Here is a 26,077-nt window from a genome sequence, read left to right as displayed (position 1 = left end):
TCTGTTTAGACCAAGAACAAACAGTTTGACTGATGGCCGTTAATATAAAGACTTCGGACTTTACGTTTCCCAATTTTTGCTTTAAGTTATTTTGTTATTTACATAATAATGTAAATAACCTAATAATGATCCTTATTGCTGTTTAAGAGAGGAGCGGTGCTTCAAAGGATAGCTGCAGATTTCTGTCAGAATCTGCAGATTATACAGTACAAATAAAATGTTTACGTTGTCTTCCCAACAGTTTCACTGACATCTACACTGGATGGCTAGGAAGCGTTCGCGATGTCTTCTCTGGCGCTGATAATTGGCTTCAGTCTTGTGTCGGTGACGTAAAAGGCGGATTTAATGCGACTTGACCGTTCAAACAGCAGTCGCTTTCTAAAACATCGGATATGTATCGGATTCAGTACCACATACGAAAGTGACCCAGATCGGATTTGAAAATATCGGATTTGCGCCGTTCACACTGTCATAGCATGATCGGATATGGGTCGCATAGGGTCAAAAAAATCGGATTTGATGCGCTTTCGCCTGCAGTGTGAACGTAGCCCAAGTCATGTGACTCGAGTCCACACCTCTGTCTATTAGACTGAGATCTGGTGACTGTGGAGGCCATTTGAGTACAGTGAACTCTTTTTCAGATGACTGAGCTTTGTGACAAAGTGCTGGAAGTTGCGATCAGAAGATGGGCACAAGGTGCCACCGTGCTCATAAATTGATGGATATGGACAATTCTCAGGTAGGCTAAAGCATTTAAATGACACTCAGCTGGTATTAAGGGGCCAAAAGTGTAAAACTATCACCCACACCATTAAACCACCATCACCAGCCTCAACCACTGATACAAGGCAGGATGGATCCTTTCCATCCTTTCATTACTTTCACTCTAAATTATGACCTGTGATCCAAATGTCCCACCAAAGATCAAGACTCATCTGACCTGGCAATGTTTTTCCAGTCTTCCATGGTTCACTTTTGGTAATTGTGAAGGAAAATACTCACTTCAGCAGGTCTTCTTGATCATCTCAGTATGCTTAAATTCATTGAGGTGCTTCTGTGTTGCTGATTAGATATTTGTGTTAAGGGAGTGGTTGAACAGGTCTATGTAATAAAGTGATTGTACACTTGTAGCCTTTGGTAATGCAATACCATCACATCAGTGTACTCCTTAAATTTCTTGTAATCTTGTTTCAGCCTCTTCGTTCTCTAACTACACCTCACTATGTGGTGGATACTTAGTAGCAAGTTGGAGGAAACTGCCACCAACTATACTTCTACATTTTCTCCGTTGGAATCCAAACAGCTGTGATTTTAATGCCACTTCATTTCTCATTACTTTGCTTTAATTTTAAAAACCTATTTCCATTATTGGCAGTGGTTGCCTTTGTGATGAGAAAGTACATACGCTGTAATTGGAACTAGAAAACATTTGTTAATGTAGTTAAGATGGTCCCCAGTCCTGGACACAAATACAGAATTAAAAGGATTTTGTGTTTATGCTTGGCCCTGAGTGTTTGACTCATTTACATTAGCTTAAAGTAGAATCAACTAACACTGAAACATAAATAAGTTTTATCTAGTGTCTGTGTAGACAAACAGGAGCTGGGGTTAGCACTTGCAGGGTCAGTCGATGGTAGGAGAGACCATCAAAACCAAATGATTTTGATGTATGTTTTATATACTATAGTCTCTACTGCATCTTCTTTTGCCCAATCAATTGTTCAACTCTGAAAGATAATCATTTTGCATATTTTCTCCAAATACTTTCTCCTTTGGTCCAGATTAATCTTCTGTTTTCTGAATTGTTTTGCAAAGCAAAATCCAAAACTTCCCAGGTCATTTAATTTTCCCCTGGACCTTGTGTTCAGACACCAATCTGGCAGAAGTCAGCTTAGAAACCCAAGTATTTAACAGATATGCCTAAACAGTCTGGAGAAACTCCAGTCATTACGAATCACGATGCAGAGCATGACCACCCACAGTTGGCAGATGGGATGGTGCATTGTTGCCAGGCCTGAGCTTGTCCAGCCGGTGTATTAGTCACCTGCCAGTCATCGCTGGGTCCAGGCCAGAAACGGAAAAGCTCGCCTGTCAGAACTGAACATTGGATGCTACAGTAACAGTCTTAAAAACAAGAAATTACTGGACCACCTCCCTCAAGACAGAAAGCAGCGACCATGAACTGACACCCCTGTACACTAGCATGCACAGATTATTCCAGTAAATTGGCCATGCTTTTTAAGAAAACAGACATAAGAGGATTTAACGCTTTTACAGAGCACAAAGTGTGACTGATTTCTATGAACACCTCAGTGATGGAAGATGGAGGGGAGGGAAATGTGAAGAGAGGATGCTGATATAAGCAGCGGGGAAGCAAGGTGATAAAACCAAAGGGTGAGAGACAAGTATGCAGTGAGGAGGATGAGGGGTGCAGGTGATCTGGGTAAAGCTGCAAAATTGAGATGAGATTATTTATGGCATTGAGGGAGTATGAAATAGAATTCCCATATGGAAAAGAAATAGTAAAAACTTGTATGTGATTACTCATGAAAGTGGCCACTTTCATGAGTAAATCATATAAGGCTTACATGATTTACTCATGAAAGTGGCCACTTTCTCATTACTTTCATACATTGTTTTAGTAAGTATCCAAAACATACAAGTTTCATTATATAATTTTTCAAGGGATCTTATATCTGTTTTCACTCTTATATGCTTTTCATACAAGTTTCACACAAGACAGATACAAACTTTATAAGATTTATGTATATCTTTTCCATATGGGTTGGACAGGAGCTTCTAGCATGAGCCATACCCGAAACCTGATCTCGACTTTAAAGGACAGAAAGTTATCAATCATAAATAAATTAGAGATGGACCGATCCGATATCACTATCGGTATCGGTCCGATACTGACGTAAATTACTGGATCGGATATCGGAGAGAAATAAAAAATGTAATCCGATCCATTAAATATCAAAAAAGCACCTCACAAAACTTGCGACATGGCGTAACTCGGCTCATAACCGTAGCGCGTCGGAGCAGTGTGCATCACGTGATAGAGCGGCTGTGTGTATTTGTAGCCTCGCTAGCAAACCGGCATTTCATCTCCGATGAAGTTATCCCAGAGAGAAGTAAAGCAAGTGTGTAAGTTCATCTCTGAATGTTTGTAAAGCATTCCCACTTAAGCTTAACAACCGATATATGGAGCGACTGCCCCTTCTCTCTCCCTCCCTCTCCTGGTGCTACTTCAATCATGAAACTGATCAATGATCAGCTGATCGACTTTTCTGTCGAGAGTCTGTCTCTCTTCTTTGTTTTTGGCCCACTTTGCACCAGAAAGAGGAAACCAGCGGCTGAACAACAGCAGCACGTTTAAGCTTGATCAGCTGTTGTTAGAATTTATTTAATATTACTTTCTACACCAGGATCCTTTTCTACGTAGCTGACGCTGGTAACTGTGCAGGGGCGGATCTACCAAAGTTTAGCCAGGGGGGCCGATTGTGCCCCCTTTTCCATGTTCATGCCCTAAGACATACTTTTCTTTCTTATTCTCATTTAAAATGTCTAGCTTTTAATAAATAATTATCTGAATCTTACACCCAAAGTTTTAATCTGATGTAACATGTATAGAAGTCCATTACTGTATATAGTAACTGTTAAGTCTAATATACCCTAGTAAGCTATAGTACTTTTTCCTTTGGGAAGATACCATCTGTGCAGTCTGCAATTCTGTTGAAGAAAGATGTTGAATCTATTTAATTATTCTTGAAAAATAATTTAATTCTGTGCATTTTTTCCCCACACTGCATCAAATTAAAGTTGATTACGTCGATTAATCATCATGAGGTGGAGGGTGGTTCCCTATTTTTTTTTGTTGTTGCTGGGAGTTGGAACCCTATTAGTTAGGTTGCTTAATATTTCTGCTAAGTACTCTTTAAAATACCAGAATAGGAAGGATGGAGTAGCTTTAAGTTTATTAGATTGATCAGTGTTGCTGAACTATGAAATATTTTGGGTGCAGTGTATTTTTTACATACAGGTATAACAGAATAGCTTTAGTGTTTGGTTATTTAAACTTGAGTATGAACTTATACAAAATGCAGCAAGATATTAAAAAACAGTTTTATTGATTAAAAAACACACTATATCGGATTCATATCGGTATCGGCCGATATCCAAATTTATGATATCGGTATCGGACATAAAAAAGTGGTATCGTACCATCTCTAAAATAAACCTGCATGTCTTAAAGGAGAGGAAAGAAGGATTTTTGTTATGCACTGTATCACGCTATCACAATAACGGGGTATGAGGCCTACAGCAAGAACACGACAGTCATCTAATAATTTCTAAAGTCTTTAAAGGAAACTTAAAATTCAGAGGTAAGGCAGTACTGCAGGATCTGTGTGCATCTTTAAAAATGCAGAGTGATTTAGCTGCATTTAAAAATACCACTCACAATCCTAAGAATAACCACTTACAGTTTTAAAATGCGCCTCCATTTAGAACATTTCTCTTAACTTAGCTAAGAGGAGCATTTGGGTGTCTGCAGTGTGGAAACAGAAGAGACACCTTCTGAAAAGAGTTTGGAGCGATTGTTGGCGATGATGAATAATACATTGTCTGAATGATGAGTCAGAAAAGACTATTATTTGGATTTGATTTGAGCATTTGAAAGGATTTGACATCTAATTATTTCCCTCTTGTCTTTGTTAGGGGTGTGACCAACAACAAAACAAGGTGGCACTTAATTTCATTGTAGAAATTTACAATTTCATCCCTTTTCAAAAACAATAGAATGAGTTTCACATTTATCTTCTTCTTAAGTGTCAAACTCCACTCGTGGCACTGAGATAAATTCATGCACCGGTCCTCTGATGTCATGGTCTGAGTTCAGAAAGACAAACATTTGGGCTGAGTCACACAGTAGAGCATTTAATTTTTATTTTATTTGATCTTTATTTATTTATTTTTTTTATCTGCACAGGCTTTGACAGGAAAAGCGAAAAGAGCTAAGACTTCTGACTTTGGTTGTGATGTTTTCAGGTCAGCGGCTGTGAAAACACACAATGCACGGGGTTGTTCGACACAACCGTGCGCACATGCACTAAAGTTGTGTTCTCCGACAGCTCCAGTTTCTACAGCTCTGGCAAAGCCACAAAGCGCTACCAGCAAGAAGGTGTGGAATCACAGACTCTGTCACAATGTACTAACAGGTTGAAATGACAGCGTTAAGCATCTTTTTGGCGCCTTCAGCGATAACGCTAAATATGTGAGGATGTTTTATGAGCTGATAAACAGCGGTTTGCAAATTGTTTGTAATATAAACATGCATGAGATTTTTATTTAAAACAATTAAAGAATCCACCCTTTGCTGCTAACACAGCCTTTCAGACCTTCAGTTTTTCAGTATGTTGGGGTAATCTGGAGAAATTCATACACACAACATCTCAATAGCCACTGTGTTACAGACAGAATTCCAGCAGAGTGCTTCCTCTCATGGTTTTTGCATAGTTTCCAGTTTTGTTCTTCCTCCAACCTCAGCAGCGTGCAGAGGGTATGGCACGACTACCTAAATTTTTCTTTCTTTACCACTAACAAAGCCTCCTAAATCAAGACATTTCTCAATCATGCTTGATAGATGGTGTCAAGCACTCCTGCTGCACCTTTAATTGGCTGTACTTCACACAAAAGTTGTTATTAGTGACCCAAACATCAAACCTATACCCATCAGTCCTTCAGTATCTGTGTACTTTTAACCATCTCAATCTTTTCCTTTCAGTGGCTTTTTTTTTTATCCCGTTGCAACTCTGCCTTGAAGGCTGGCCATTTAGGACCTGTGATGTGTGTGTTTCTCAAAAAACACACGTCACAAACTCTGTGTATACTTTGTCCTTTTTCTCAGCTGTGCACCACGGCCTCCTACCTATCCTTCTATTCTGGTTTAGGCCAGAGTGCTTTTCTGTAAAGGGTAACACAAACTTGTATGAATTCTTATTTCTTTGGAGTTTTCCAGCATGGAGCTGCCTTTTAGAAAAAAGGAAAAATAAAAACACCTTTTTTCCCCATTTTCAGATTATTATCTGAGCCACAGAGGTTGGTGCTCCAGACATTGAACTTACAAATGTTTTTCTTTTTGAAAAAATCAGGAACACAGTTTCCATCTGTGCAAATGTGATCAGTCACAGTTTTAACGAGACACACTTGCATTTGTGCCGCTGGAATACAAACCTGATTATTTTTGTATTCCTATGGACATGTTCTATGTTCTAAAGATAATTATGATTTATAATTTCATTAGTCATGAATCAAATATCAACTAATCTTTTTCTTTATAGAAAAACAAGGATCTTCAATACATAATGTCAATTTTTCTAATGTTGCAATAGTAGTAAACAAACAAAACACTTGGGATGCTAACATTCAGTTAGATGCAGTGGTCACAGTAAAATAGATAAATAGTGAAACGGGGACAATTTACAACACTAACACGAATGTGTTAGTAGCTGGGAAAAGCAAGGAGGATAAAAAAAGCTGCGCTCCAAAATAACAGCAGAGGAGCCGTGCCTGCTGTTTGGAAGGTTTGGTTTTATAAGATGAGATTTGTTTTGTAGTCATTTCTGGTTGCACTGCTTCTGTCCTGGACCAGAGATCCTCTACACACAGCCACAGGGAGCCAGGAGAGGGAAAGACAGTGTGTTACAAAGCTAGCAGGTATTTTTTCTGACCACAGAACAATTTTCACTACAACATTTGGAGGAATCATTTTGTTTCAAAGCTGCTCTTTACAGCACCAAAGTGATTATTTCATGGTTTTTTGGTTTTTGAGTTTATGATTCTTTTTAGTTTTGAGGACTCATTTGTGTTTGAGCCACATTGTTTGTGTTTTGGGGTACTTTTGCCTTATTAGCTTATTATAAGTTTAGTAGCTTATTATGAAAGTCTTGTGTTTTGGGTTATCTTTGGTTTGGGGTTCTGTGTGGGGGTTTGGTTGAATTTTAATTTTCTGTTTGTCTTTGTTTGTGTGTGTCATCCACAGTTTTCTCATCTCTCTCTCTCTCCATGTCTCCTGTTCAGTCTATCTTTTTGTCTGCCTGCTTTCTTTGGTTACTTCCTAATTTTACCTTGAAAAGCTCCATTTTCCTTCATGTGTCTACCTTTTCTTGCTGTCCCTGCCATCACTGATTCCTTGGTTGTTTTCAGCTGTGTTTTGGTTCCCGTCTGTTTCCATCTCTCTCATTACTAGTATTTCCTGAATACTTGGATTCCTGTATTTCCTGTATGTAAGCGCCAAAAAGTATTGTTATATGAAACTAAAAAGCTTTTTATTTATATTTTATTTCATTTTTATGATTGTATTCAACTGTTTATATATTATTTTATGCATATCATACTTTTCAAAGTATACTCAACCATTGTAAACTGACTGAAAGGAGACTTAAGAATTATAACAAATACCATGATACAACTTTTTGAAGCTCAGCGCTACTTTTCATGAATTCAAAATGGGTCTGATTCACTTACAGAAAAGCTTAATTCTCTGACAAGGTTGTGATATGTTTACTTTTCTACATGTGTTGATCCTGACAGGAGAGGACATTCTGTAACCATTATGACAATAAAAGACTCCCCCTAAGGTACTGTTTCTTTGCTCAGAGTTGTCAGGTTAGCAGCTCAGTGTGGGCGTTCAGAGGACACTCACCACAAGAGAGAGCGGCCTCTTCCATGACACCACTCCAATGAGACCAGAGAGCAGAACCTAGAGGAGAAAAATTACAGATGCTATAAGAGTGGATACTCAGATGTACGCATATAAAAACCACTGATGGAGATGATGGGACAGTAACACTGATGTAATGTGGTCACACTGTTTAGATTATTTTACAACCGCCTCCAAAAAAGCTCGGGCACAATCACAGACATTAACTCTCTGTGTGTTTTAGTGTTTTGAAACATAATGAGCTTTCCTGTGCATAAATGTGATGCCACACTTTGAAAAATCTGAATTTCAAAAGCTATTCTAATTTGTTTCTGGCTTCAAGCGTGACTCACTCAGTTCTCCACACAGGAAACTGTGCTCATACTGTTCAGTTGATTGAGCTGCTGTCAGTGGTTGAAATAAGCTGAAAAGGTTGTTTGCTTTCACTATAACTTCAATAGAACTTTGACGGATGTTTTGTTTGAGCCTATTTTTGGCCAGTGAACAACAACAAGAACAAGAGGCAAAATTCAAAAAGTCATCATGCAAAAACCCACAAATAAAAGCAACATCAAGCTTTATTAAGTGAAATTTTTAAGTGTGTTCAGGATGTTTTGCACCTCTGATCTGCAGATATAGTCTATGTCCAGTTTTTGTGGTACACCTGTGCAGTCTAAAGTCTAGACAGGCCTGGAGACAATTCCCTGTTGATAAGGAAAGCTGTTTATTGGAGGTGGTCCTGAATGTCATTATCCCCACTATTGATAATGTGAGCTGTAACATTAGCCGCAGCTTTTAGATTATTTTACGACATCAGACTGGCAGCACTTCCAACAAAGCTTAGTGAACCCGGCATCCTGACCAGCTGAGTCTTGTCCCGTTGAGCCGGATCTTCTATATTGAGCCATGCATTTGTGGATTGGCTGTTTGGTTTCTCCTACGTAGAGGTCAGAGCACTCCTCGCTGCACTGCACCGAACATTGTTGTTTTAAAACTAAAGAAGTCTATGAAGAGGTGAAATGTCTTTAAAAAGCTACAAAACTTCAGTCACCTTTTTTTCAAGCTCTCAAGACTACAATGACCTGGATGACTGAGACCCTGAGACGCAGATTGTTATTTATTTTTGCACAAAAAGACAAGAATGTGATGGTAAAGTGCACACTGCATCTAGGACAGAAAACTCTATTCACTGTTGCTTGCACACTATCTGATCTGGGACATCATGGGACATAAAACTAGTGGTGGTGAACCCAGAATAATGTTCAAGCTAAGTGAACGCCAACCCCAACCACATACAGGTGAAGCTTGATGCTTCAGAACAATCAGTGATGAGACATCAGGCTGGTAGCACTGAAGCTCTGTTCTACCTGTATCAGTTTCTACAGTGAACATTTGCAGCTGAAACACTTCTCTTTACTCACGTTTCAGTTTCTAACTTTGGTTTTGTGAAAAAAAACTACAGAAGTTGTATGTGTTCTTATTAAGAAATGCATTTCTGTCAGTGTGACTCCCATATAATGTCTGGTTCATGGTCACTGCATTTGTTCTGTTGCACAGCAACTGTGATGTCACCACACCCCCATCACCTTTTACACTGGTGCTCAGAAAACAAACCTCTGCACCAGCGCTGGTACAGGAGTAGAAGTAATGAGAACAGGAAACAAAGAAATCCTTGAAGTTTTATTTTATTTTTTCTAAGGATTTCTCTAGGAAGTCTCATCCTTTCAAACTGTTGCAGCATCTCGCTCTGTATAATCTGAGACTATCTGAGCTCCTGCGCTGATATTTCACTGAAAAAGGCCCAAACAACACTGAAGCAATGGTGGCAACAGTTCAAACCAGTTTAAAATTTGCTGTTAACTGGTTATCATGCAAAAATGCGTCTCAGGCCATGCTGTGATATAAACGTAATGTAACAATTAATGTAAGAAACTCGTTTCTATAGACTAGAAATGTAACATAATGCTTTATATTTAAAAGATTTACTAGTAATGAGTGATGCATTGCTGTTTTTGGAGCAATGACTCCAACACAGAAGCACAAAACCTTTAACGATGACCTTATTAATCTATATGTTACAGAAGCTACACTGTTCGAATCAGCACAGCTACAGTGGGGTCTCTTATAAGTTAAGCAGAGCCTCTGCTTCTGATGGATGATGATTAGATTCTTGGCTCCTACTCTCTTCATGTCAAAGTGCATTTGCATCCATCAGTGCGTGTGTGCGTGTGTGTGTGTGTGTGTGTGTGTGTGTGTGTGTGTGTGAGAGACAGAAAAAAGTGCCATATGCAGAAAATAAATGAGCAGTGAGACAACCACATGTAAACCTGCACACTGGTAGAGAGTATGCAGTGTTTTGTAGATGGTGTCAACTGGTTTAAGGGTAAATACAGCAGTATTCAGCATATCTCTATAATCCATAGCGATATGCGCTGTTTGATCCAGTTTAGATTTGGGGTTTGTTAAAAAAACAAAAGGTTTTCAAAGTGAATTTCCATCTTACTGAACTCCAGAAAGGTGTGTTTAAAGTATTGTTTAGATTTACACTGACAGACAGCATGAATCAAAGGAGGAACATCAAAGGAGTTGAGCTCTCGTGAAATGCACACATCAGGGTAGAGGCGATGAATAAAAATGCGCAAAAAAAAACCAGGCAGCCCTTCCAAGGAAAATGGACCACTAAACACGGGAGACAGCTGTAGAAAACATCGCTTTCTCTTCCCCGTGACCATCGAACCATCGTGTTCCTAACCCTAGCACGGCTAAGTTCATCCTTGGATGGTTTCCTTTCTTTGCAGGCCATGCTAAAAATGCAGCATGTTGTGCTGCTGCCATGACTCCATCAAAGTGTCTCCCAGGAGCTTCAGGTTTCTCTATTAGCACTGATTTTCTTTCAGATTTCGAGCTCCATCTACCTGGAACCAGTTACCCTGAAGCCTCTGCTGAAATGAAACAATTGTGTTTGTGATGTCTGTTTTTTCCTCTGTTCCCATCTGCTATTGATGTGCCTTTTCGATTTAAATCCAAGTAATCCTGCCTTTTTAAATGAGCTGTCTGATTAAACCAAAAAGACTTAAAACACACACACACACGGCGAATGTTTTTTTCACACTTCTTTCTAGGTGTGGGCTTAATATTTTTTTACAGTGCGTGTAACTGTAGGTGTGAATTTGCGCATCATCGAAATATTCGTGTGAACAAAGGGTACTGATAGCCTTCGGCTCTGTATTTCTGCCTCTCACCCATCTTACCCATCTTCACCCTCCATTTAACACCACCATGCTCTTCCTTTTTCCCCCCGTTCATGCCGCGCTCCTTCCCTCTGTCCACTCTCTCGATATCCACCGTCTCTCTCCAAGTTTTGCCACCTTCCCCTATCCAATTTCTCCCTGTATCACACTCCATCGCTGTATTTCTTGCTGCTGCTGCTCAGCGCCCACACAGTCGCACTATATTTCTGCACTTACACACTCGCTTTCACTAAGCTCCATCCAGACTTCTCATTTCTCTTTCCCTCTCCATCTTGTTCCACTTTCTAGTCAATCTTCTACTTCTGTGCTCACCTTGATACCCACAGGACCCGGCGAACGGGATGTCAATATTTCATTTGAGCGCTCACTCGCACAGACACACACGGACACAGATGTCTTTTTTTAATTTGGATTTTTTCTTATTTATATCTTGTGGTTATAAACAAATTCATAAAAGACAGACAGAAGCAAAGAAATCTAAACCCACAATGAATGCATCAAACCCACAGCCAAAGAACTCAAGTATCTAGAACTTTTATGTAATAGTGCAGTCTTTGCATCTTTAAGAAAAGTCTTTGGACAACAATACACAGCATGACAGCTACATTAGACTCTCTATTACATTGGACTTTTGTTGCTCATTCAGTAAGTTCACAGTTTTGTAAAGATTAAATGCAAATAATGGTTTTAAATTCACAAATTTAGATGGTGAGGCTTTTATATTAGAAGCTAAGAAGGGAGCCACAATTTCCTTTTATACTCAGATTTATCTTTTTATGCTACTTCTAACTCGATTTAACACATCAGCATAATGAGCTCTTATTTAAACCATCATGAAGTTCATTTTATAAGTTATGGCCACGCTTACAGTACATACATGTTCGAGTGGATCAAGCTTGCAATAAAGCTCGGACATCTCCAAGTCTGTGACCTGCCATGTCCACTGGGCACAATTATTTTTTTCAGAGTCCAACGCTGTGGCTGACAAGAGACAATCTGCAGCCGCTCTAGCGATCGTGCCAGCGTCTCCTGACTCTTTTATCATCCCTCTGTCTTTACAAGCTATGATTATTCGTTTTTTATTACTCTCGATCTGACTGCATGCTCTCTGCTCTTTTTGTCTCATCACTTTCCATCTGTTAAGTATCAACACTGCTAGTTTTTCTACTACACACCATTTGGAAAATACAGACCGAAAATGAAGTGTACACAGTTAATTAAAGCAGGGAAGGAAGTGTTTTGGAAATGTATTTGAACAAAGACAGAAACTGTAAAAAAGAAATAAATTTTAAAAAAGCTGCAGCCACAGTCAGTGGACATCAAACTGACTGTGTGTGCACTTTCTGGACTAATAATGCCTCTGCTCTGTCTCCTCTGCTCATTGCTGGTATAAACTGCACCAGGAGACAGGGGCTTGTGTTACTGCAGGTATATTCACCTTCTTTACACTGGTGCCAGGCACTGCGACAAGGAGTCCAGAGACGTTGTGTCACCGTTACAGACTCCCCTCTCTCCCTCTCTGCTTGGTGATGCTCCATTTGCAGAGAGCAAATGCACTGCACAATGCACAATCAAGCTTGAACTGGGCTCCTGTCACCCAGCGGTTTCTTCTTACTTATCCAGCTCTCCCAGATTTCCATAATTATGCAACACGATTTCAATCCGTTACCTTCAGGAATTTAGCACTGGGCTCCAAATGTTGTCTTTCTGTTTGTGACTCTTATCACACTGATGTGCTTGGCCTGCTTCACTTCTGCACTGGTATGACATCAGGAGTAAAGAAAAAGATTTGGAATTCAAGCACGCTTTTCACCGCCGATATCAAGTGTGCCATCAAGCATACAGCACAAACACTCATGGCTGCATGGTCACCACCGCGGGAGCAGAGAATGTACCTGGAACGAAGCTCTTTTTTTTTTCTCTCGTCTCTCCACGCGTTCCCAGGTTCCCCTGAGTAGACGTGTGTGGAGGACAATGTGTATACCTGTGCGCCTGTTTGAGAAGTGAAATGATGTGCGAGCAGGAACCATGTGATAGATTTGCTGGCTGTCAGTCACTGGAGGCTTTTCCTCTTGGCTGCGTCCAGAACAAGATTAACATTCAATACTTAGCAGCATTAGTCACTGAAACCTGGGCACCACACACCCACTAACATGCTGAAAAAATACTGACTCTTTTCCAGAAGGTATTCTATCTAAAATTCATGAAACGCTGGCCAAAACACTGACCAATCAAATGACTCAGTTAAAAAATAATTTTGTCTAAAAACAGAAGTCTCTAAAGTAGTTTTAAAGACGTGCCGACTCTTGATAAGGTAGAGTCATTTCAGTAAATTGGTTTGAGGTTGGACCGCAGAGCAGCTTTTAGTATAACAGCGGTGAGATGTGTTGGTGCAGTGGACTCTTTAAGGTTAAATGATGCTTGAAACTCTTAATAAGGGGTATTTAAATTAAATTAGCACACCGTAAACAACTGGGATCTGAGGTGAATGCTCTCTAGTACTATTGTTGTACTTGTATGATAGCTTATTTTTAAGTTTTAAGTCAACAAATCATGAGAAACAGACTAGAAATAACTTAAGGAATACAAACGATAATTAATTTTACTCACAGAAATCAGAGCCAGAGCCTCCAGAAGAAAAAAAAAGGTAACACCGTATAATTTGTTCAGGAACAACAACCAGGGTCTTAATTGGGAGCTGGATCACATTTAAAGACGTCTAATCTTTGAGCAGGATGTTCAGATCATTAAGCATATCAGCTTAAGTGACACACAGCCGGCAGGAAACAACTTTTTAAATGACAGGTGATACGATAAAGTGAGCATAAAAGCTTAATTAATTCTTAATAGTTCAACTTTTCAACACTCATAAAACTATACTGGTTTCCTATGTGTGCATTTTGACATGTGCACACAACACACCCACATGCTCTTGTAACAAGGACACACAGACAGACGCACACACTGTGTACTGACAAATGGAACGGAGAGATAAAAGTAAGGCTTTGACTTGTCAAAAGGCTGCATGAGAAGAGCCAGTGTCACAGCCATGAAAGAATGTTTCACTCTGATATACTCCGACGGAGACGACTAATACCTTCGCACATGCGCTCACACACACACACACACCCGCAGTCACAAGAAATACAGAGTGACTTGCAGCGGGGGACGTGTCATTTGAGGCCAACAACAAAGAAAACATTGCAAAATATAACTTAAAATTCCCTTTCAGAGATTAGCACCTTCTTGCAAAGTCAGTGTGAAAAGGTTGAACTCAAACAGCTTTCTGACAGACAAAAGGCACGTAGCCCAGCTGGATCCTCAGATGGGAGAAGCCCAGCGAAGAATCAGTGTGTAGCTGCCGCAACAAATTCCAGCCATGCACACAACGCAGCGCAGTGCACAAAGCCTGCATACAAACCTAAAAGAAAATCTCATGCTCTGACATTGGTGACGGAGGCTAAAAATAGTGTTTCGGTCAAGAATAAAACACACCGTCTTTTGTTCTCAGTTATTTCGCCGTTATTTTTGTCCCAGATGTGAAGATTTTGTTACGTTTTGAGAAACACTTTGTTTGGACGACAACAGAATACAGTTTAAAAACAGGTTTGGCTGCTTGGTTGTCACTTCTCGAACAGGCTGGCCATAACTAACTGTGGGGAGACCTGCGGGGCAGTTTCAGAACACAGTGGAGGACTTGCATCTTCCAGCTGTTCTGGGAGCACCCCAGGAGGAGTTCCAGGAGTTTAAAAAAAATAAGATAGCAGGCTTTCTCTGCTCTGCACAGTCAGTAACCTGACCTTGATGATAATTAGAGAAAACACAACAGACAACTCACTGATAAGAGAAAAAAATGAACCTAGGGAAAAGCGACTAATTGGTCATTCTTCCATTTGGTTTGCAGAAACTGTTCTGGCAGTATACATTCTTCCTGCTAACTTCATGTTTCTATTATTCTGCACTTTTATTTTCAATTTAGTATGAAACACAGAGGATCGCAAACACATAAACCTTGTAAAAAGGATGTTTTTACATACACATGCTTGACATTAAAACAGCATTTAACAATTACAATCCAATCCAATAGAGAAGTTAATGGACTTATAAACAGATTTTTTCAACGTGTTAAGTTTTACAATATATTGTGAAGAATGAATGTTTAGAAGACATTAGACTTTTAGTAATACCACGTTTTGAAAAAGTTTGGTTAGTATACAAAACTCTATGTCAGAGGCTGAGCAACCCTGAAGGTTTTTATCTCAGATATCATATCATCATGTTGCCTGGTGACCACCTGGTAATGGCTTCAAATAATCTGGTTTTTAACCTACAACAGCAAAAGCATGCTATCATTTTACTTTTTATGACAATAGTAAGGACTTGCAGCTTGTCCAACATGTAACCAGTCTCTCATCCAGTGGTGGCTAGGACGGGCTCCAGCCACCAGCGTGACCCTGAGTTGGATAAGCTGAAGAAGATGGATGGATGGATAAATAACAAAATCTGATTTATGAAAGTTAAATTACAGCATAATTCTAGCAAGGGGTTAAAATGACCCATCTTTAGCCTATAAACACACGCATCCCGTTGTTCCGGGTATGTCCAACCAGGACATTAGATTAGATCTCTCAGCTGGCTCTGTTTAGGTTTCTGCCCCCATGACCTGACCCCGCATAAGTGGAGAAAAATAAATGGATTACTTTTCCCAATGTGATTTGGTATGTTTTTTTGCCAAGAGCACACAGGTTAAACAATACTGTAGCATGGGCATTACTTGTTTTGCTATTTTTTAATATCAATTTGTCAGCAGAAGCGGATCAACCTGTACTACAGCCCAGCACATTTACAAAATTACTTTAAACCTCTTGAACGTGGTAACTTGTAGAACCTTCTTTGGCAGCAGCATTATCCATCAGGGATTTCCAGCAGAAACAAAGTGAAATTTGTAATCACTCCTTCCTACAAAACTGCTTAGGCTCATTTGTGGGATGCCCTCTTTACTTGAGGTTACTTGAGGTTACCAACACTCTCCTAAAGAAGAAGCAACGAGGAGCAACCTGGCAACCAGAGGCCACAGAAAGTTGGTGATATTTGGCAACTTACAAGCAATGATGGGTGAAAAACAGCTACCAAAACAAAGTGGTGGCTTTCAAGCCAAACCCTTTCTCAACTTCAAGGTGTGCAGTAGCAATCAGAGGACAGGATACTGTTAAGTGAAATATGACAGGGTGGTCAATACTTCACAGGGCTACCTAGGCAATAGAGCTTGAAATGCACACTTGAGACCAACAGTCAGTGGCAAACCAGTGCACCACTTCAGCTTCCAGTCAAATGCTACTGCCCTGACACTCCACTGTAAAATTTCTTGTTGCCAATTCAAATCCCTCCAATCGTAGGTGACTATTCTCTTTTTGACCAGTGGACATCACTGATATCAGAACTGCTTTTGTAGTCTTTCCCAGCTCCCTCTAAGCTCCTGTGAAGCGTAGACCAACCAATCATTTTTTTAACCACACTTTCAGTGTCATCTTGTCATCTCTGAAACACCTTAATCCAAGTAGCTCTTGTGAAGTGCACTTAGTTCCAGCCTCCCCTGTGCACTGCCAGGAGCATGTTTGTGTGTTAGGAGTTTATCCACATGTTTCTGCGCTACAAGTCTTTCTTTAGTCTTTTTGTGAACAGTGACCAGACAAACTTTTAAACTAATATTCACAGTGGAGACTCCCCATCTTACCCAGGCAGCAGTGGAGGTGTTTATGGCCTCATATTACTGACTAGAAAAAAATATATGACTGGTGAAACCGCCATGGATTCTACCTAAATCACAGTCTTGACCTATTCCTATTCATTTATGCATGGCGCCAATCAAAGAAGCCATTACCGGGAGTGAGGGTTTAGAAAGCAGGCCGTTTCTCAAACATCATCACAGCCAAGATGGATGGAGCCAGCGCGGTTGCCGTGGTAACCACGAACTGGCCACTTGCCAGGATCCATAATGATTTCCCATCAGCTGCTGCACTGAGAAGAGCAGGGACCCTCGTCGGTTCAGAAATGTTAGATTGCACATGAATCCCCCAAAAACCTATTCTCACACACACACACACACACACACACACACACACACACACACACACACACTGTCAAAACCTTGTAATGCATGGTAACACTTAACACAGAAGCCAGAATAGAGACAGCACTGCTTGACACACACATACACATGCGGACACACACACAAACATATAATGCGCTCTCAATCAGTTCCTCCCCTGCTGTCTCAAGTGAAACGGGCCCTTTTATTTCCTTTCACTTTTGCTTTATGTTGGTCAAGAAAAGAAGGTCGTTCTATAGAGTCAACCATCTGAGCTCTTTGTGGAGCTTTGCATGATCTTAGCTCAGACTGATCTGACACACAGTACATACAAGCGTGAAACAGTGCGCATAGATTTATGTGGGTTTTACCCTGCGTGAGTGTGTCTCCGCCTATAAGTGAAGGCATGTGTGAATTTGCAGGCTAAGACTGAGTAGGAGGTGTCCAGGAAAACTGGCCTTTAATGAAGTGGAGAGCAGCTGATTAGACAGAGGTCTGTGAGGGAAATGTCTTTTTAAAAGAACTGCCTGCTCTTTGAGAGTGCAAAGATCTCATATTTTACTGCTTTTTTCCTTTCTAAAAATGCAGCCTTGAGCTCAACTTATACTGTCATATGCGTACATAGCTTACAACACACACCAAGCAAGTGGCTGATTCTGTTCAGATTCTTTATACTTGTCCGCTTTTGCTTCTGCATTCCTCTGCTGGTGAATTTCTATGCCACTGTGTTGAGTTTCTCCTCATACCTTAAAGCTCTCGAAACTGAGTTCCCCATGTTGGAGTTGGAGGAAGGTGCAGCAACTACTTTTACTGAAATAATACTAAAAGACATGAAAGAGAGAAGATGATGGAATCGACTGAGTCAATCAATAAAGCAGAATACTGGCTATACGATTTGCATAAAGAGCAAGCTATGAACCTACATAATCTATGACATATCATTTCTGGTTTTACAGAGATGTTATTTTTGTAGAAAGTCCTGTTCAGATCTGCAATGCTGAACTTTGGAGCTATATGAGGTTTACGTCATGAGGCAGCCTAAATCAAGCTTTATAGCTTTATCTTATTAGCCTGCTGATGTTAGGGCTATCATACCCGAGCACAGCCTCAAAGAACCTCTAACACCTGGCTGCTACCTTTGATGGTTCTCAGTCCCCCACCCACCCTCTCTTAGTCCAGTATAATATATATTAATGAAATATATATTAGCATAGTTGGGGAGTCAATCTCCTTCACTACTAATTTTCTGTATCCCACACTAAATATCTTTTTGTGATCCTGCACAGCGGGATTTGTAATGTTTACAGTAAAAACTCTGCACTACTGCTAAGTCTCATTAGATTTCAGGGCAACTAAAAATGTTTGCAATTATTAATGTTAAAATTCTTCCAGTCGCCTAAAAACCATAGGAGTCTATGAAAGAAACCTGAAAGAGAAGCAAGCTATATTTTCACTTGAACTAGCGCTCCACATGTTTTAAATGAAAGCACAAAGACTGAAGCTCTACATGTGGATAAAACAGAATCTGAGAGAAAAATGACCTTGTGTTTCACCTTGAAGAATATTTCTTTGTGCGTGCGTGCATGTGTGCACACATGTCCCCAAATGAAAGCCAAATGAAGGTGAGCTGCAGCATCAAGGGAGCGGATCTCCTAATTCTTTTGTGACAATTTCTGCTGTAACCTCCAAGTCACCTTTGCTGGCCATGAATGAGAGACCCAAAATGTGTCTGCTAAAAGTGTTTAAACCAAGCCTACTATGTGTGTGTGTGTGTGTGTGTGTGTGTGTGTGTGTGTGTGTGTGTGAGTGTGCTGTGTGTGTGTCCTTGCATGTTCATTTACGACCTCTAGGTTTGAGTTGAAAAAATCATGCAAGGAACTCAGAGGGGGTTCACGAGGTGTTTGATGCTGCTGTAGCTCCACAGACATCTCTACTGCAGCATGTCTAACTGAAGCTCATGCTGACAAAGCTAACAGACAGGCGCTCGGCTTCCGTGTGTTCCCGCTGTTTCACCGACAGGAGCAGCAGTCCTCCTCCGGATTCCCCTTTTTCTTCCCCCTGCATTTGCTTCCTATAGTATTCCCTTTACTCCCCACCCACCACCTGCTCCTATTTCCTAACCCCTCCCCCAACCTTCTATATCATCACTTCACTTTGGAGCTCAGCAGCACCCCACCACCGTTACTATGGAAACAGTGGAACAACAGCAGGTTGGCTGTTGCGGCTGCTTGGGGGTGTGGCATTTCAGCCACCCTATGCTCTTCTCCCACCTCTCACCGAGAGGTCTCCAGTACCTCCGCTAAATCCATGAACAACGAATGTGAATCAATCAGCAGCACAGCTAAACAATAACATACCTCAGGAGAGAGTGTGATGCACAATGGCAACACGATGCTGGAGGTTGAAGATGCTCCCATGCAGCACTTATAATTGCACATAATCAGCTATATACATCTGACATTTCTGTTTGAGCCTTTGCCGATAAACAGTGAGATCTCCAGTGCTAAACAACACGTTTATTCCGTGCTTTCTCCTGCAGGTTGGAGCCTCAGTGATTTAAGGTATAATCTCAAATTCTGAGTTTGTGAGCATGGCTCTCAACACCTGGATGAATCAGCGCATGTTGCATTTCTCATCAGACCTGAAAATAGCCTCTGAAAGAGAAATCTTCTGCCATTCACTACAACCATCTGCATCATTGTAAACATGAGCATATTATCTTGCAGATAGACTTTGCTTTTTTGGAACTGCACATGTTCATTTATCCCAGATATAGGAAAGCTGGTTATACGTGACCTCAGAATGTAGCATAAGTCACCAAGCTACAACTACATTTTAACATGGGAAGCAGCACCAAGGTCAGTGTGTAAAGGTATTTGAAACAAAGGCTTCCACGCACCTTTCATGCATCAATTCAAACTGGGAACACTGCAGTTACGCCACACTGGCATTTGTCTTTCAAGCCCTCAGCCTTTCAGGTGTCCTGAGGTGAACCAAAAGGTCACGGGATGATTACACATAACTTAATAAAAAAGATTTTCTGCAAGGACAAAATATTATACCTTTATTTTTTTGCCTTTGTTCTTTTTCTTTTTAAATGCCATAAAGTTTAACCTCTGTCGTGCTCCAACAATCATTCAAATGAAGGAGTAAAACACTTCAGCTGAACTGTTAACATGCACAGATCTCTTAAGATGATCACAAGTTGGTAGTTTGGCGGTACAAACTCACTGTTGTACCGGTCTCCTGTCCTCCGGATCTTCATCTTCATCACTCCAGAAGACCTGTTGTCACTGACGTTCAGCCCAGTTCTTGTATACTTTGGCATGTCTCAGCCGTTTCTCCTTGTTTCTCTTCCTTAAGAATGGCTTTTTGACAGCCACCCTTCCAATGAGACCATTTCCGATGAGTCTTCAGTGAACACAACTAGAGGATCACATGCATCTCTAAGGACATGACTTCATTTAAAAATGGTTAGGTACAAGGACTGGACTGAAAATGATTAAGAATGAAAATGAATTCCGTGTATCGTGCCCACCCCCAAGATCCTATATGTATGTGTAATGAGAGTGTGAGTAATGTGAATGTCTAAGTTGTGGGATAAAATTGAGATTGAGGCAGAGGCAGCCAGAAGGGGACGGGGGGGGGGGGGGTAGCCTCCTCTGCACCCTGGTGACATACCCCTACTCCAAGGCCCTGCATGTGTGGGTGGTTGTGGTGGAGCGGGAAGAGGGAGGCAGCTGGAGATGGGGAGGGAAGGAAGGGAGGGGCAAGTGACCCCTCCCTGGGGCCAGCTCCCCCGCTGACCCCAGTAGGCACCCCCATACTCCGCGACCCACCAGGGAAAGGGGGCCCAGGCCCATCCAGACCGGGGCCCAGTGCAGCAGCGCCCCCCGGCCCCACAGAGCCCGGGACAGTCCACCCAACCCCACCACAGAGAAAACTGCACCCACCCCACCATCCACTCATCTTCCAGACTACATAAGACAATAGACGCCCAGGCTGAGATCTTCCTCCACCTCTCCTGTATCTCCCCTTCGTGCAGAGAGAGTTCCTGAAGAGAGGAAAGCTCCTGCAAGATGTGACAATCTCCCCCACCAGTTGAAGAGCCCCCCCAGGTGGCTCGACGCACCGGCGGCACCCTGCGCCAGGGCTGGGCCCCCATGCACCCACCCGCCCACAACCCCGGCAACACACCAACCAGGACCCAAGCCCCCGAGGCCCGGCCCGGGCCCCAGCCCAGAGATGGAGCGCCCCCAGAACCTCACACCCATCCCGGACCCACCCAGGGGCAGCCAGGCTACCAGGTCAGTAACCCACGTCCGTCAGCACAGACCCTCCCCTAGCCCTGCTGCACGCAGCCGCGAGGAAACAGTCACCTGAGAGCCAACAGAGCCCCCAACCGGACATGACCGCTGTAGTGTTTTTAAGCTTATACGTGGGGGTTTATTTTTCCAAAGGAATTTGGACATACATGAATCTAGAGATCTGAACCAATCTTGTGGCGGTTTAGTTGGGATCATTGAGAATAAATAATTTATTTTTGGTAAGACCATCATTTTTAAAGCGGCAACCCAAGTTACCATCACGGTGTACACCTCACCCCTGGCGTCGTTGCCCACCTCTCAATTTTAAATACAAGTAGACATTGAGGGCTAGTAGGAGGGACTATGCGCTTACCTGCTGCTCTCTGGCAGGTAGCTCCATGCCCTCCTGGGTTTTAAATGCACCTTAGAACACACATGCATCAACACAACAATGAGCGGGTGGAGGGAGGTTTGGAGTCTTCTCTCACCCCCATTCTCTGCGACCTGCTGGAGCGGGGGGGGGGGGCTAGGAGGAGGAGTTGGCCGTCCGACTGCGGTCTGGAGTGTGGGGCCTCCCTCACTCAGGTCACTCAGGCACAGCTGGCTGCCGGCGGAGCTCACGGGCGCGTCACTGCAACTCCCCCTGGCTTCTGCTCCATGGCTGCTGAGTGAGCCCTCATCTGGGACTCTCCTCAGCTCTTTCTGGGACAGTGGCGCGGCTGCCCCTCTGTTAGTCTTCCTTGGTCTCTTGTGTTCTGGGGGCCTCTGGATGTCTGGAGTTTTGATCTCCTCCATACCTGCTTCACGCCCTGGAGGACGGGGCTGTGGCCCCCCCACACCCTCTAGCAGATTATTACATGAAGGAACCTTTTAAAAAAACAAAAAACAAGCGCGTCCATGCTCACAGGTGTACACACGGGTGATCACACCCACAAACTACACCCTTTTTGGCTCCTACCTCAAAGCACACTGTGTTCTGCTGATCTTATGTGCTGCACAATAATGTTTAATGTTTAGTATTTACTGTCATATTCCCATATATCATTGTGATGTTGTTTATTCTATTACTCTTGTTCTCTTCTGCTTGTTTTCTTTTTTCTTTCTCAACAGGTGATCCAGGTGATTGATATATGCATTTTTTTTTCCTGCTCATTCTGTTGGTTTTTGTCTTTTGCCCTTCTCAGCTGTTTCTCTTTCCCTCTTTCTTTCTCCCCTTCTTTCCTCCAGTCAAGTCTGTCCCGTATTCAGCAAGTGAAAATAAAATAAACAATAAAAGGTGAATCAAATGGACCATTATGGCAAGGCTGGGATGGTCAATTTGGTAAAGTAAATCCGTTGGGCATCTTTCTTTGCCTTTAGAGAACAATTCTGATGGCAAAAGAGCCAAACGGGACAGGCAAAAAAAAAAAAAAAAAAAAAGAATGAAAATGAAAAGCGTTGGAGGACTGAGATGAGCAGAAATCACTGCACAATTTGTATGAACTTTCATTCAAGTCAGTGCAAGTCTCATGCGTATTTAAACACCCATGCAGCAATGTGCACAATTTTAGCTATTGAGAGTGAAGTCACAAAGCTTCCATAAATTATACTATTTATTTTAGCAAATTCAGACATAGAAAGTACTCCACATATAAAGAACTCAAAATCAATATTTGGTTGATAAAAATATCTTAACATCTAAATTCTAAAACGCTTGCACATTTCCACACATAACAAGCCTGAGGTGAATTTAATGCTTCGCTTTCTGATGTGCGATGCTCGTGCATACCCGACTGCTCAGTCACAGCGTTCTTCCAGCAAAGCGTTCATTTCAAAGTAACTGAAGCAAAAGAAGAGAGCTCGGCTATAGCAAACAGCCCTTCACCCTTTTCTGTGCATCTCGAGCGTTGCGAGAACACGGAAAATCAGATTGTTTTCAGCGAGCTGAGAAAGAGAGAGGAGAGATTTAGATCACCATCTGACTCTCTCGCTCTCTCCATGCAGGCTCATCATGTATGCATGAGCAGCAACACACAAACATGAAGAGTTACACACGGGCTGCCACTTTTCATTTCCGAAACGCTTCTTTGATGCGGGCAACAAATGAAGACAGAGTATGAAAGAAATCACACCAGGGTTTCAATTCAGTTATCCAGATGTTTGCTCAGTAACGCATGGCAGATTCTGTGTTACGTCCGCATGTTAGCCCCATAAGAGTGCAGAGAAAGTGAACTAGAGAGCATGGGAAGGTTAAACAGAATGCAGCAAAGAACCTTTAAAGTGCTGCTCTTTGTCAACCCGTAAAGTGTCTCTCAAGGATCAGCAGTTCTATTATGCAAGAACTTAGTTTTCCTTTGTTTACTTTAAATGTTAGTTTTCTCGAAGTAAAGCTGTGGCAAATGACCCAACACAAAGCCACAATCACAGGTTCACACAAGTAGAATTTGTGTGCAGATCGCTACAGTTTAAGTGAAAGCCAAAGAGAAACAGAAGAGGTACTAATTAACCTGGAAAGGAAACTCACAAACCCAACTTAAATCTCAAATTTATGCTTGTGACGGGCACTTTCAGGGGTGTTCGGATGTAATTCAGGGACTAAGGTCCAAAACTTTCAGTTGTGTGCAAGGGAAAGTGAGCCACACATCCATCCTGGACACAGTCACACTAACAGCTGAGTCAGGCTTGCAGTCCTGTGCTGACAGGATAATCGTGCACTGCAGCCAACCAGAGCTGACAGGAGTGAGAGGTGGTCACACAGCACAGAGAGAGGGAGGATGTTTGTCTCTGTATGTACGAGTGACAGGCAGGGTGGGTTGTGGTTTAGTGGCTGAGTAAACTTACAAGGCGACCAAAATACCACCTATATCTTTAAAAAGATTGTATCTATACAATCACTGGCCACTTCTTTAGGTATACCTGTTCAACTGCTTATAAACTTAAATATCTAATCAGCCAGTCACATAGCAGCAACTCTGTGCATCAGAATGGGAAAGAAAGGTGATTTAAGTGACTCTGAACATAGCATGGTTGTTGGTGACAGACGGGCTAGTCTGAGTATTTTAGAAACTGCTGATGTAGTGAGGTTTTCTCCACACGACCATCTCGAGGGTTTACAGAGGATGGTCTGAAAAAGAGAGAATTTTTTTGAACTTTTAACAGGATGAAACCTCCAGCAGAACGAAGTTCAGGGAGAGGCGGCCATCTGCTTGGTCCGGTTGGAGCGTCACATGGTCTTAAATTGATTGAGTAACTTACACAAAGGCAGAGGGAGGGTAGGCAGAAATGAAAAAGCAGATGAAAAACAAAAATCCAAACAGGACGACTAAGAGAAGTGAAGCTACGCAAGGGAAATAAACTGACAAACCAGCAAAGACTGACAGAAGGAACACAGACTAAACGGCACAAGGTAGACGGATAATAAGATGCAGGTGAAATCAATCAAGACAATAAAAAGGAACAGCGTGGGAAGCAAAAACACAGAAATGGTATTCACATAGATAAATCAGAGCAGAGAGAAAAGGAAAAAATACAGAATATGAGCAAAACCATGAATAAATGCAAAGACTATCACTCAAGATGAGTCATCAAAACCTTTTACAGTAAGATAAGAGAAAGAAATGTTAATTATTTTCTAATATATAAGGAATATAACCAGAGATATCTAAACAAATGTCACAACAAGAGAAACAGGAAAAGATTTAAAAACATTTTTTTATTTTGCAGTTTCTTTAAGAAGGGATTTCCAATCCTCAGCAGACTGATTTTTAAAAAGAACTGATTGGAAACATTTTTTTGCCGAGAATTTATCTCGACGGAAAGACGTTTCAGCTTGCAGGCACTTTTTACTGCAGTTTCAAAAAGGAAGACAAGATGAATGCAATGGCTATCATTATTTCTGGAAAAAAACACACTCAAATTTGGACTGTCTCCTTAATTTTGCATTATTGATTGCGATTTGTTTGATTTCCTGTTACTCCCTCCCTATAAATCCCCGCAGACTTTTAGGTTTGGGTTTAACAAATAAAAACTGCAAACGCCTTCTTCTAAACTCCATGCTTTAAGTTCTGAAGAAGTTTTCCATCTGCTGCAAACTTTCTATACCCTAATGAGATTGTCTCATCAGACTCTTCTGTTCTCAGCCCTGGTGGGGAAACTTGCTCGCTCCACAGCCAGGAAACTCTGCAAATCATTAGAACAAACTAAGAAAAACAGCAAACTGTCATTTACAGCGAGGCGACGGAACAACACTTTCAAGTCAAGAACCAATTAACACACAGAGGGTCCTCTGCAGATGATTACGACCACAAGCTTCATTCGGTGCCTTCTAATTTCTCGTCCGTGCGCCCGTGAGATGACAGAGCTCCCTGAAACAGAGAGATGAGCACTCCACCACTGGTCCCGAGCTCATTGAACCAGCTTGTCTGAGCATCAGCAGACACGATTTGAATGAGATTAATTTGGTTGACACTTAAAGGACGGCTTTGGATCTCAGATGTTTCTGTTTCTGGGCACAATATTCCCTCTACTGAGTAAACACATCTAAATGATGATAACTATGCTGAAGTGGGGCAGCTGGCATCCGTTGGTTTGAACAACCACAATTAAAGCTGCAGGATTTAAAGCCACCGTGGCTGTGCTTTAATCAGTTAACCGGGCTTTTATGAGCACACATGTGTGGCACACTGGTTACACTACATTACAGCTATAAACTAGAAAAATACAGTCTTCACCATCTGCCTGTGACCTCGCT

The 26,077-nt window shown here is 41.6% G+C and overlaps 2 protein-coding genes across 5 annotated transcripts in view; one reads left to right on the top strand and one right to left on the bottom strand.

The window, feature by feature from the left end:
• The window catches only part of LOC309703837 (uncharacterized protein), a 435,129-nt gene that overhangs the window by 325,127 nt on the left and 83,925 nt on the right, over positions 1–26,077 (top strand). The window lies entirely within an intron of this gene.
• fam189a1 (family with sequence similarity 189 member A1) overlaps positions 1–26,077 on the bottom strand; it is a 114,938-nt gene that overhangs the window by 53,991 nt on the left and 34,870 nt on the right. For all 4 annotated transcript variants that reach the window (XM_082529076.1, XM_082529075.1, XM_082529074.1 and 1 more), the window contains one exon: positions 7,706–7,762. In XM_082529076.1, the coding sequence (XP_082385202.1) occupies positions 7,706–7,762 (57 nt within the window). The remainder of the gene's footprint in view (positions 1–7,705; positions 7,763–26,077) is intronic.

The sequence above is a fragment of the Aulonocara stuartgranti genome (genome assembly GCF_965226115.1).
Source record: "Aulonocara stuartgranti genome assembly, chromosome: 1".
Lineage (NCBI taxonomy): Eukaryota > Metazoa > Chordata > Actinopteri > Cichliformes > Cichlidae > Aulonocara > Aulonocara stuartgranti.
Note: the sequence above shows the minus strand (reverse complement) of the source record. Positions and strands in the feature narration are given on the sequence as shown.